General features: G+C 49.0%; 1 protein-coding gene across 9 annotated transcripts in view; it reads right to left on the minus strand.

Annotated features, from left to right (window-relative positions):
- The window catches only part of MED15 (mediator complex subunit 15), a 53,128-nt gene that overhangs the window by 27,006 nt on the left and 13,438 nt on the right, over nt 1-12,684 (minus strand). For 6 of the 9 annotated variants that reach the window (XM_014547117.1, XM_014547115.1, XM_014547122.1 and 3 more), the window contains 4 exons: nt 10,786-10,873; nt 4,337-4,388; nt 2,025-2,054; nt 269-481 (listed from right to left, as the gene is read on the minus strand). In XM_014547117.1, coding sequence (XP_014402603.1) covers nt 269-481; nt 2,025-2,054; nt 4,337-4,388; nt 10,786-10,863 — 373 coding nt within the window. In that variant the 5' untranslated portion in view covers nt 10,864-10,873. Of the gene's footprint in view, nt 1-268; nt 482-2,024; nt 2,055-4,336; nt 4,389-4,653; nt 4,812-10,785; nt 10,874-12,684 lie in introns of those variants that run through there. The other 3 variants (XM_014547119.1, XM_014547120.1, XM_014547121.1) reach the window with 3 other exon arrangements.

Consider the following 12,684-nt stretch of genomic DNA (forward strand, 5'->3'; position numbering starts at 1 on the left):
CAGCTACAAAATACAAGTCCTTGGATGGAGCCCCAGATCACTCCAACCTCCTCCGAGTCCTCCACTCTCACCCCGGGGTAGGAAGAGGGCCTCAGTGTCACTTAACTCTCCTGGTAGCCCACAGAAGGCTTGGAGCCTTTTCTCATCACACCAACAAAGATAAAAAGACAGAGCTCCTTGGAGCTTCTCCAACCACCTTAAGCAAAGGAATAAAATGCATGCCGCTTCCGAAGAAAATGGCAGGTTTTCTGAAAATTGTGGTACTCACTCTGTGGAGTTGCCGTGGACACAACAGCCATGCCATGAGGGGCCATCCCTGAGGTGCCGGGGGGCGGCTGTCCAGAGAGAGGCATTGGCTGCCCCATGGCACCAAGGCCTCCCATCCCACCTAGGGACTGTCCTGGGCCCCGAGAAGGCATGCCAATTCCGGCTGCTCCTGCAGCGGGTCCGCCAGTCAGGCTCTGTAGTGCATTCATAGGGTCTGTGGGAACACAAAGGCACAGCATCTCAGGAAGTGCCCACGGAAATCAGGTGAGGCTCTGAAGGCTGTGAGGCCTCATGGAGCACCCACTTCTTGCTACCTCCAGGCTCTACTGCCTCAAAGTCCCAACTGCTCAGAGTCCTGGAAGCCTCCCAAATGCTGACCTAACTGCCGGTCACAGCCCGGGGCAGGGCGCCCTGTGTGTTTATTATTGCCTCTGGACCATGAGCCCTCCTGGGCAGGGAGCACTCCTAGCCAGGCCTGTACTAGGGTCCTAAGATTGAAGGACAAATTTGCCCTCAGGGAAGGTAGCAGCCCCCACCCCTCCTGGCTGGACAATCCTTTCCTGCTGGGTGAGCACACAAGGCCCTTCTTCAAGTAAACAAGGGCACAAGAGTGGGGGTGGGGCGCACGGAAAAGCCTCAGGCGGAGGGGAGGAAGGTGAAGGCAGATGCTCTCCAGGGATATTACACGGCTCCCTGTATACCAGAACCCCCACAGAGGAGCATTCTCAGGACACTACTCCTATACCCAGGGCCATCACACCATCACTTGGCCAAGCTAAGTGAGGGAAAGGTCCACAAAGCGCCAAGGAGCACTGCTGACACTCACCAAGCCCCCAGGTCTCCAGACTCAGCTCGGTGAACAATGCTGAAGCAAGACAAGGAGCCTGAAGCTCTCATCACACACATTTATGAGTGTAGGCTTATGGCAGATGACTAGCTGCAAACAGGGGTGGCCTGGCCTGGACACCCTGCCACAGAGCCCTATGCTTCAATACCAAGAGCCCAGCCGTTCTCCTGGCCATGCACTCTGATCCCACCGCCCCGCTAGCTGAGAATCACTCTACATGGAGATACTCCGAGGGGAGATAGGGCCCACATGGACAGGTGCAGCTCGCTCATCTGAGGCAGGCCTGGGCATCTGGCATTTATAGCTCTGCGGCCTACGGTAAGACAAACAGCATGGGAGACTAGCTCCCTTCCTGACAGGTGGGAGTCTAGTTGGCCATGTTGGATCTCAACTCCTTCACTGGCAGCTCAGCTCGGTCAGTGAAATCAATCAAGGCTGAATTGTCAGTCAGGGTCTCCCTTATGTGATAAAGCCTTGAAATTAAAAAATAAAAAATAATGATAATTTTTAACTTACAAAGAAACTTTGTAACTTAAGAAAGATAATTCACAGCTACTCTCTAAGAACTACTACATGCTGTTATACTAAATATACAATAATAGTTCTCTCCCAGAGCAAAATTTTAGATAATGTCTCAATAACTATGTGAGTTTTTATAATCTTTTTGCTGGGCAAAAACTGTATCCAGGTGAAATGCAGTGGGGCAGCAGCATCTTATGGGCACAGGAAGAGGAAGGGTGGGGAGTATGGGGCACAGCTCCACAATTCTCGTGACCAGCCAGAGGTCACTCTGTACTTTGTCCTCTAGTAACAGCTTAGCCCCAGGCAAACGGGGCATCCACATTATCATTCCTGCTGCCCCATATCCAAGGGTGGGAAGAATTTGAATTCAAAAAGGAAAAATTCTTACCACTGACAGAAGCTTGAGATTTCTTGTTATCTATATTTAAAAAAACAAAAACAAAATAAATAATGTTTTATATAACCACATATTTTCACAGTAAGTCAGTTTATATGCATTTGCCCAGAGGTCATTTGCTAAAACTGAGCTCACCCTGCCTAGAAACTAGATAAAACATACCTCAGAGCTTCAGTGTATGTTTGTGTGTGTCTGTGTGTGTGCACACGCACTCACACACGTGTGTATGTGTCCCATTCCTGGCAGCGCTGACGCACAAGGGGGCCTGGGAGAAGAGGGTGCAGAACCCCCCAGGGTCAACCTTGGGCCTTAAAGAACTGCCCCAGGCAGAGGCTCACTCTGGGCCTACTCTAGCTCTCCTTCCTTCCTAGGGCCATAGTCTCAGCTCCTGCCCTGAGCAACAAACAGGAAGGCTATAGGATCCATGATGGGCCCAGAATGGTGCTGAGAACTCCATGACACCTCCATTTTCAACCTACGCCGGTGAGGCAGCATCTCTATTTTCTAGAGAAACTGAGGCTGGCCAAACCTGGCTGGAAGTCAGATCTAACTGGCCCTAGGGCAGTGATGGCGAACCTTTTGAGCTCGGCGTGTCAGCATTTTGAAAACCCCTAACTTAACTCTGGTGCTGTGTCACATATAGAAATTTTTTGATATTTGCAACCATAGTAAAACAAAGACTTATATTTTTGATATTTATTTTATATATTTAAATGCCATTTAACAAAGAAAAATCAACCAAAAAAATGAGTTCGCGTGTCACCTCTGACACGCATGTCATAGGTTCGCCATCACTGCCCTAGGGTCAGGCGGGGAACTGCCGCACCAGTTCCACCCTCTCCTGAGGCGCCAGTGAGACAGCTGTGGACACCCTAGCCCACAGGCCTGTGTGTGCCAACGTGCCAGGGCCACCTCCTGAACAGCCCAGCCCAGCCCCGACAAGCAGAGTCCCTTGCCAGGAAAAACCAGGACGGTTCATCCAGGCTGCTCGTTCTCCAAGCTCCTACTTCCTTCTCCTCTTGTTCTAGAAGCCATAGAACCTTCCCAGACAGAGCAAGAAAATGAAATCAAGTGAAGTTCACCTTGTTGGCTGTCCTGGTAAAAAGCTAGTTCATGTGGAAAGAAGCAAAACCTCTGGGGTTCTTCCTTAGCCCAGGATTACTGAGACTGAATCTGTAGCTGCCTCTACAACCACAGGGGAACAGAGACTGGACTTGCCAAGTGCACACTCCAAGGACAGGCTATGTCAGGAGCCCATCTCCCGTGGAAACACAACTGCAGGCAGGCAAGAGGCGCTGTTGGCTGAAACCACAGAGTGCCCTGCCCCCCCCCCCCCCCCCCCCCCCTTTACAGATTACAGCCATCCAGGAACACTCAGTGTCTACACAGAAAACCCTGACCCTGGGATGCAGTGACACTCATTTCTGAAGTGCCATGGCTGTTGCTAGGCCTGGCTGACAACCACAGCAGGACCCTGGGAATCAGGAGGTGGAATGTGGCAGGACCTGGGTGTCTCTCACTACGGCAGGGAGCTCGAGGCAGGAAGTTGGCCTCAGAAGCTTCCAGCCTAACAGGAACACACATTTAGGTCAGGCCTCCATGGGTCAATAAAACCAACTATTAGGGAAAGAAGTTTCTGTTCCACAGTAAACTGCTTATTTAAGAAGAGCTGCCTGGAGATAAAAGCAACAGTCCTTTTCTTTTTTAAAGAATTGTTTCTTTTTTTAAACCTCACCCGAGGATATGTTTATTGATTTTAGAGAGAGGAAGGGAGAGAGGGAGAGAAGAAGAGAGGGATGGAGGGAGAGAGGGAGAGGGGAAGAGGGAGGGAGGGAGGGGGAATGAGGGGGAGAGGGGTGAGGGAGAGAGAGATATTGATTGATCGGCCACTTCCCATACACACCCAGACTTTGGGATTGAACCCGGAACCTAGGTATGTGCCCTGACCAGAAATCAAATCCGAAACCTTTCAGTGTCCGGACAACATTCCAACCGACTGAGCCACCCGATCACGGCCAACAGTCTTTTTAAAAAAAGATTAAATGGACAAGCAAAAAGAGCAGTTCAGTTTAAACCACTTTGAGGCTAACATCTCCATTATGCCAAAATCAGCATTTTTCAGGCTGAGTCTCTGGGGAGATGAGAAATATGGAATCAAATGCAAAGCAATGAAGAACTTTCCAGAAAGCAGGCACTTTTACACAGACATTCTGACTCAGGCACTGTGGCCAAGTAAGTCTCCACCGCATGACAGGGTCAGCCTCTCACAGCGATCACAACCAGAAATGTAAAATTTTACTTACGAATGTCTCGGAAATGGATAATGAGCCTGGCCACAAGAGAAAGGTATTCCTCCTAAAAGTGAAAACAGGAAGCAGTTTAATCCCAGATGAAGAAGTGAAGCCGTGTGCTCCCCTTCCCTCCCCCTTGCACTCCTGAGCCACGGAGCTGAGGGCTCTTCCTGAAAGGCTGCTGGGCTGAGGCCCACCCCACGCTCTGCCCAGCTGGGCCTCCTCTGGAATCTGGCTCTCAGAGGACGGCTGTCAGTGCTCAGCTGCAGGAGGCAACAAAAGGCACCGAGAAACAGAAAAACAAGACTTCAAACTGCTGCTCCTTCCACCTTGCTGTAAACACCTAACCGAGAGGGCCAAGCGCCAGCTCAGGCACCCCTCTTTCCACAGCGGGCAGAGTAGGTCCAGTGGGGACGAGGGGCTGTCCTAAGGTCACAAGGCATTTCAGAAGTAGTCATGGGCGGGCCGCCTTTGTCTCTGCACTATTTGTATCGAAGTACTTTCGCTTTTAATACCCAGCCTGTTGCTTTTTCACTGCTGACGTCACACTTACATGCAAATCTGGATGTTTGCCCCTGGCTGTGCTTGCGGAGATCCCTGTTAATCTGAATTTACTGCACAGGCAGGGAGAGGACACAGGGCACTCAAGGGGGGCAGGTGAAGGCCACGGCCGAGGGCCCTCTTTGTCCCAGCTGCCCTGCGTGTTTCTGGAACTGCTCAGCAGGGCCTGCCTTCCACCAATTGTACTCTTTGCAACCAAGGACACTCACTACCGGGTGTTCCGCGGAAATCACTAATGTGAGTTTGTCCTGTAGTGAACAAGGGGACGCCTGAGTTAAAATCTTATCTCACATAAGCTGTACATCCTTCCCTTCTCAAAATGCCCATCCTTCCATCAAGGCAGCCCCAAAAGGGCAAAGCCTTCACCACGCCCTATGGTGCTCACATGACCCTCCTCCCCTCAGTCACTGAGAGTGAGCGTCCACTTGGCAGCAGACTGGCGAGATGATAATTAGAACCAGACATAGCGCTGTGGTGGTACTGCCCCAGGACACACACCTGTGAGCCAAGGGACAGACGGTGAACCTGTCATAAGACTATTTCCAGGGAAAAGGAAATAAAATGAAAGTGGTCTCAAGGTGAATGTAAAACTATAAGCACACTTTGTAAATCTTTATTATCCTTCATCTATCTCCAAACTTCACCCCATCACTTTTTTCAGCCAGGGGAAATCAACAGAGGAAACTACGAGGGGGAAGGCCCAGGAGGAAAAGCAAAGCTGTGGTCCTAAGCACACCTAAGGAGGCAGGTCCTGAAAGAGAGTCTCTATTGGAGCAATGGGCACTTAGGAGGTTGTCAACACTACCAGTTTCCCACTGCCCCACCGATTTCTGGTAGGAAAGACAATGTGCTGGGAGTGAAAGGGTCCCTGGTGTCAGGGCTCCTGCATGTGCCCCACCTACTGAGGCTGCTCCTTGAAGGGGGGCAGTTTGGGGTGTGGCTAACAGTGAAGATGTGTGTGTGGAAGAGGCTACAGCAGCCGTGGGCAAACTACGGCCACGGGCCGGATCCGGCCCGTTTGAAATGAATAAAACTAAAAAAAAAAAAAGACCGTACCGTTTTATGTAATGATGTTTACTTTGAATTTATATTAGTTCACACAAACACTCCATCCATGCTTTTGTTCCAGCCCTCCGGTCCAGTTTAAGAACCCATTGTGGCCCTCGAGTCAAAAAGTTTGCCCACCCCTGGGCTACGGGAAGCTCAGGAAACAAGGTGGCCAAGTATGAGAGGACTAGGACTGGAAGCTTGCCAGGTCAATATCTGATGACTCGTTAGGACCTTGGACCATCTTTTAGGTGGGCAATATCTGTGTGTGTTTTTTAATCCTCACCCGAGGATATTTTGTCCATTGATTTTTAGAGAGAATGGAAGGGAAGGAGGAGGGAGGGAGAGAGAGAGAGAAAAACATTGACATGAGAGAAACACATCTCGATTGGTTGCCTCCACAAATACCCCAACTGGGCCTGGGGATTGAACCTGCAACCAGGTATGAGCCCTTACTGGAAATCGAACCTGAGACCCCCTCCATCCACGGGCCAACGCTCTAACCACTGAGAAAAACCAGCCAAGGCAAGGGGGGGTGATATCTTTTTTTTAAAGTTTTTAAAAATATTTTTATTGATTTTAGAGGAAGTGAGAGGGAGAGAGAAACATCAATGATGAGAGAGAATCACTGATCGGCTGCTTCCTGCAAGCTCCCTACTGGGGACCAAGCCTGCAACCCAGGCATGTGCCCTGACCAGGAATGGAACCGTGACCTCCTGGCTCATAGGTCAATGCTCACCACTGAGCCACATTGGCCAGGCAAGGTGAGCAATATCTTTAAAAAGGTTGCGGTCTCCATTCCTGGTCAGAGCACATACCTAGGTTGCGGGTTCGATGCCCAGTGAGGGCACATTGATATTTCTCTCTCACATCGATGTTTCTCTTTCTCCTCCCCTCTTCCCCACTCTCTAAGATCAATAAACATATCCTTGGGTGAGGATTAAAAAAAAAAAAAAAGCACCCAGAGTCTTTTACTAAGACATAATATACAGTAAGTGGGGCTCAGGAGCATGTCCCCAAAGCCCTTCACATAGAACCAGGACCAAGGGCTCGGAGCCAGGTGGGCAGATTCCACCACACAGCATTCCCAGCACCATTCCCTGCCCAGAGCAGGGGCACCGGCATGGCCTGCTCCTGGCTGAGGCTGCTCCACGGTGGAGTGGAGACTCTCTAGACTAGACCAGTGTGAAGAGGCCTGAGAGGGAAGAGGAAGGGATGTGACCACTTGGCAGGAGAAACGGGCACAGGACATAGTTAAGTCACTGCTGCCAAGGGGCTTTCTTACGGGTTAAACACGTGTCCAAAATTCTTGCAAAGGCCAGGTTACTGAGGAACCACTGGGGTTTGCTGCAGGTCTGCTGCAAGCATTCTTTTCCACAGGAGACCCGGGATCTGAAACTCCACCTCCGATCTCTCCCAGGCTGGGGCTGTCATATCTCCAATCCCTAAATCTCTATCTGCAGAGCACTGACATCCTGACCAACCTCCCAGGTGTGAGAATTCCCGGCCCCCATCCAGGATAAGTCATGGTGCCTTCTACTACAAGGCACCAACCTCTCCAGGACTGCCCCAGGGTTCCAAGGTTAGGTCACCCCCTCTCTTTGGCCTCTTCCACCTCCCACTCCAGAAAAACAGAGAAATCACTCTTCCCCATTCTTTTCCCTCCTCTGAGGTCCCTCCCACCTTTTAAATTCTTTCACAGTCATTCTAATGGGGTCGCAGGTGGGAGAGACAGGTAACAAACATGCTGGGTGCCATCTGACCTAGAGAGTCTCCCTCCACCCCAGCCCCAGTTCCCACTGGTGAGGAAGGGCCACACTGACAGTATGTGGTTCCATGAGGAACTTAAGCTGTAGTAAAAAGCTGGGAACCAGACAACAGTATGTCTGACTCTGTAAAAAAGACAGGAAATTTCTAACACCTCTAATAAATATCTCTCTTCCAAACAGGGCCTTGTCTTAGATAGAGTTAGGGATTTAGAACCCGCTCAAACCAGGAAGATGTGGGACTGAAACTGTTAAGGTCTGGTATGTGGGCTGCAGAAAGGCAAAGGCTAAGACAGTGAGGGGGCTGCTGCCTGCCAGATGCCCACTTTGGGACAGAAGCTTATTCCCCAGCTGCTGTGAGTCTCTGTGGTAGTCTCCAAGAGGGCTGCCGACAATCACTGGCCTTCCTGTACACACACACGCTGCTGCTCGCATCAAAAGGTGGAGGCAATTCCAACTCCCTGAACCTGCACTGGCCTTAGGGCCTGCTCTATCTACGCAATGTCCCAGGACTTCCAAGGACAGGCAGCTTCCACTTCCTACTTCATGGAAGCCAGCTGCCATGCAGTAAGAAGCCCAGGCTACGCTGCCAGAGACACTACATGGAGGGAAAACCAACGTGCAGACACGCGAGTGAAGCCTTATGGACCATCTGGCTCAGCAAAGCTGCCAGCTAGATGCAGCTACATGACAGGTCACACGTGAGAGCAGCAGAATGCCAGACAGGCAATTCCAATTGCCCCAATTCCTGATGCACAGAATCAGGAGAAATAACTCACTGTTTAGGAGGCCACCAATTTGGGGGTAGTTCAGTATGAAATAATAGATTAAAAATACTGAACCAGCAACTTCTGCATTTCAAAATCTGAAATAGTTCAATAAGCCCTCAACAAAGCTCTTTTAATTATAATACAAATTAAAAACAATAAAAACACCCCATCCCCCAAATATTTGCAAATTATATATCTAATATGAGACTGTATCTAAAATACATAAAGATCTCTAACAGTCTAACAATAAAAAGACCAAGAAACCAATTTAAAATGGGCAAAGGAACTGGCCTGTGTAGCTCAGTGGATGAGTGTCCATCTATGAACCAGGAACTCATGGTTTAATTCCCAGTCAACGCACATGACGGGGTTGCGGGCTCGATTCCCAGTGTGGGGCGTGCAGGAGGCAGCCAATCAATGATATCAATGATTCTCTCTCATCATTGATGTTTCTGTCTCTGTCTCTCTCTCTCCCTCACCCTTCCTCTCTGAAATCAATAAAATATATATATATATATATATTTTTAAAATAGGCAAAGGATTGGAATAAACATTTTTCCAAAGAAAATATACAAATGGCCAATACTACATGAATAGATGCCCCAAATCATTAGTCACCAAGGAAATGCAAATCAAAACCAATAACAAGTGTTGATGAGGAGTGAAGAAATTGGAACCATATACACTGTTGATGTAAATGAAAAATGACGCAGCTGCTTTGGAAAACAGTCTGACAATTTCTCAAAAGGTTAAACATAATTATCACATGATCCAGCAATTCCACTCCTAGGTGTATATATATCCAAAAGAAATAAATAAAAAATTTGTACACAAATGTTCATAGCAGCATCATTCATAATAGCCAAAAGGTGAAAACAATGTCTGTCAACTGATAAGTACATAAAATGTGGCATATCCATACAGTGAAATACTATTTGGCAATTAAAAGGAATAAGTACATTCTACAACATGGTTGATGGATGAACCTTGAAAATATTATGCTAATGAAAAACATATATAATTGCATTTACATGAAAAAAGGCAAATCCATGCAATGGTAAGCAGAAAGTGGCTGCCTAGGACTAAAAATCAAGGGCAAATGGAGAGTAACAGAATGGAAATGGAGTTTCTTTTAGAAAATGTTATAAAACTTAGATCCTGGTGATGGTGCAACAACTCTGTGAATATCCTAAAGATCACTGAATTGTACACTTTAAATGGTAAATTGTATAGTATATAAAGATCTCAATAAAGTTATTATAAGAAAGAAAATGCTTATCACATATACCCAGGGCACAGAACCCTCCCTTCCCTGCCTCAAGAGCTCTTTCTTACACTTATGTGTGCTCACAAACACACACTCATGTGCTCTGACCTTTAAGACCAAACTATATAGATGGTGTTTGTTCTGGAACCTGCCTTTTCTAGCCAGTCATCTTTACCTTTCCATTTCACAAAATGTTCACCTCATCTAAACATTCAGACCATGCTCAAATTTCCCCAATTGAGCTCTAGGTGTCTTGACAGTTGGTTTATCAAACCAGTATCCAGTCAAGGGCCATAGCATCTGCTTTTAATTTGTGACACACAGCATGTCTTAGAGCTCCAACACCGAACTCAGGCACAAGGCGCTCAGAGCACACCCAATGCGTCAGAGGAGGGATTGGAGGTCAGGTCTATAAGGAGAACAGGGCAGGTGTGATGCAGAACAAAAGCCCTGGGCGTCAGCCCCACCTTGCACAAACTGGGTAGCATTAGACGAGCAGCTTGGCTTCTTTGTGCCTATTCTGCTTCATTTTTACTAAAACAGCTCTGCCCCAGGGAGAGTGCACATATGGAAGGAGGTAGTCACATGAAGCCCAGGATGAGAGCTCACACATTGGAAATCCTCCCCAACTACCCCACCAGTAATATTCCTATGCTTGGTTCCTCGATCAAGGCCTCAATCTCCACTAGCACCACCTTCATCACTTAACAAAAGGGGACAGAACCTCTTCTGGGCCCACATGTCAGGACCATGTGGGGCTTAGGCAAGAGCTGACACTGAGAAGCTGGGGCCTGAGTGAATGCCCTACAGGATTCATAGGTGCTAACCACAAATGGAGGATGCTGGTAGTGAGGTCTAGGGTCAGACTCTGGGACTGCATACTGGGAGTCCACCCAGGAACCTCCCTGTACCTATACCATAGACACATGGGATCAATCGGGGAGTAGCCACCCCTTTTCCACTCCCCAGGCAGAGGAGCTTCCAGAGTCTGCATCACACCCACCCCTTCCTGAGCCTCTCCACTGTGGGCTCCGCCCACCTGGGCCTTACCCGGGTCTTGGCCTTCAGGAATACATGGCTTTCCATATCCTTGCTGGATTTACTGTGGGCCACACCAGCTTTTCTCATGGCATCCTCGCTGAAAGACAAAAAAAAAAAGAAGAGATGTTAACATCCTATGAGTCTGCTGCTGCAGGGTTCCTGGCCAGAAGCCCTGCACAGCAACTGCCCCTGGGTGGATGGGACCTGTCCCCCAGCACACCAGCCTCACTGAGGTCCAGGAAAGGCAACAGGGGAGGTGTGCTCAGCAGAGCAATGAAAGGCAGCTGAGAAAGGGAGTAAGAGGGCAGGGGCATAAGAAGGAAAGAACAGGAAAGGTGGTCACCACAAACAAAATAGGCACCCCTGGAACGAGGGAGCAGAGGGGCCAGGCCCCAGGGAACACTCACAATCAGCATAAAATAAAGTGCACATGGGAAGGGTGAGTGGCCAGCCAGCCTCCATTTCCTGCCTTCTGAATGGCATGGGTCCCCACCTAACTCTGGCATTAAGATTTGTGGGATCCCAGCTCCATCTCCTCTGTAAAACAAAGGGGCCACAACAAAATATCTTTCAGTCCCTCCCAAGGCAAAGGTCCCTATGTGAGATGTGCAGGTTCCCCAGGTGGGACCCAGGAGATAAGCCCCAACTTCCAACAGCTTCTAGCTGGGGATAGGAAGAGACCACACACACGAGGAAAACATCTTAAAAGCACATTTGCCAATACATATAATAAAAGATGAGATCCTATCGCACATTTTTATCATGCCCGATACTCTGCTGGGACAGAGCTATGACCATTAGCTAAGCTTACGCTCCCTTTGGATGGAAACATTCACACACACACACACACACACACACACACACACACGCAAGAACACATGTGCATTTGTTAGAAAGGAAGGGGCATGAGTTCCGAGGCTTGAGTTCCGAGGCCTGGCCCCTCTGCTCACAGACTGCCTTCTTCCCTGCAGGAGAGGTCTCCCTGCCTATCTCCCCAGCACTGGACCTACTGATAAACAAATGAACAAACATGTCAGGGCTCTGCTGCCTCACCCAAGTGCATTAAACAAGCCCAGTCCAGCTGGTGCAAGGAAGCTTTCTGACCGTTCCAAACAAAGAAACCCCAGGCTACTGAAAGAGTGTGCACATGGGGCTGCAGAATCAGATTATGTTCCTTAAAGAAATCCCAGAAAAGAGGCTAAATGCTAAGAGAGGGACAAGTCTGTATTAATGCATAAAGAAAGATAAAATGACGCTGATCAACCATACCACTGGATAATTTATTCAACATGTGTGAGTCTGGGGTCTGTGCCCCATCTGCTTCATTAAGCCTGCATAGGAGGCAGCAAAAGGTTCCTGCCACAAAGCACCCAAGGTGGAGCAGATGCACGCACAGGGAATATAAGACCAGGACCCCAAGAAAAGGGTGAGAAAAATAATGCAGGAGGACAACACAAGATCCAACTCATAGGGAAATGAGGCTGGCAGGCCAGGAGGACCCAGCACCCATGTGCTGAGATGTCACCTGGCATTAGGCTCTAAGTCACTGAGCATTTCCAACAAGAGAAGTGACTGGGCAGACCTGTCTTCAGAAGGGCACCTCATCTGCACCCCCCAGGACAGAACGTGTTCCCTTTGCCACCTTCCGACAACAGTGTGTAGCAAGCCCTGCCACAGAGCCTGGAACTAACAAGGTGACCCAGAGCAGAGCAGTGGACACAGCAAAGGGGCATTTGCTGGTCAGCTGACTGGGTACAGAGTGGGGAGGCTTTGGGTAGAAAGTGAAGGCAGGAGCCACGGTGTAAACACAGAGAGGCAGAGAGGGGTGCTGAGGTCTCTGAAGATGAGACTGGTTACACAAATGGGCTCAGTGCCCCAAAGCAGCTATCCCCAAGGGCTTAGCCAGGC

Source organism: Myotis brandtii, unplaced genomic scaffold (genome assembly GCF_000412655.1).
Source record: "Myotis brandtii unplaced genomic scaffold, ASM41265v1 scaffold463, whole genome shotgun sequence".
Lineage (NCBI taxonomy): Eukaryota > Metazoa > Chordata > Mammalia > Chiroptera > Vespertilionidae > Myotis > Myotis brandtii.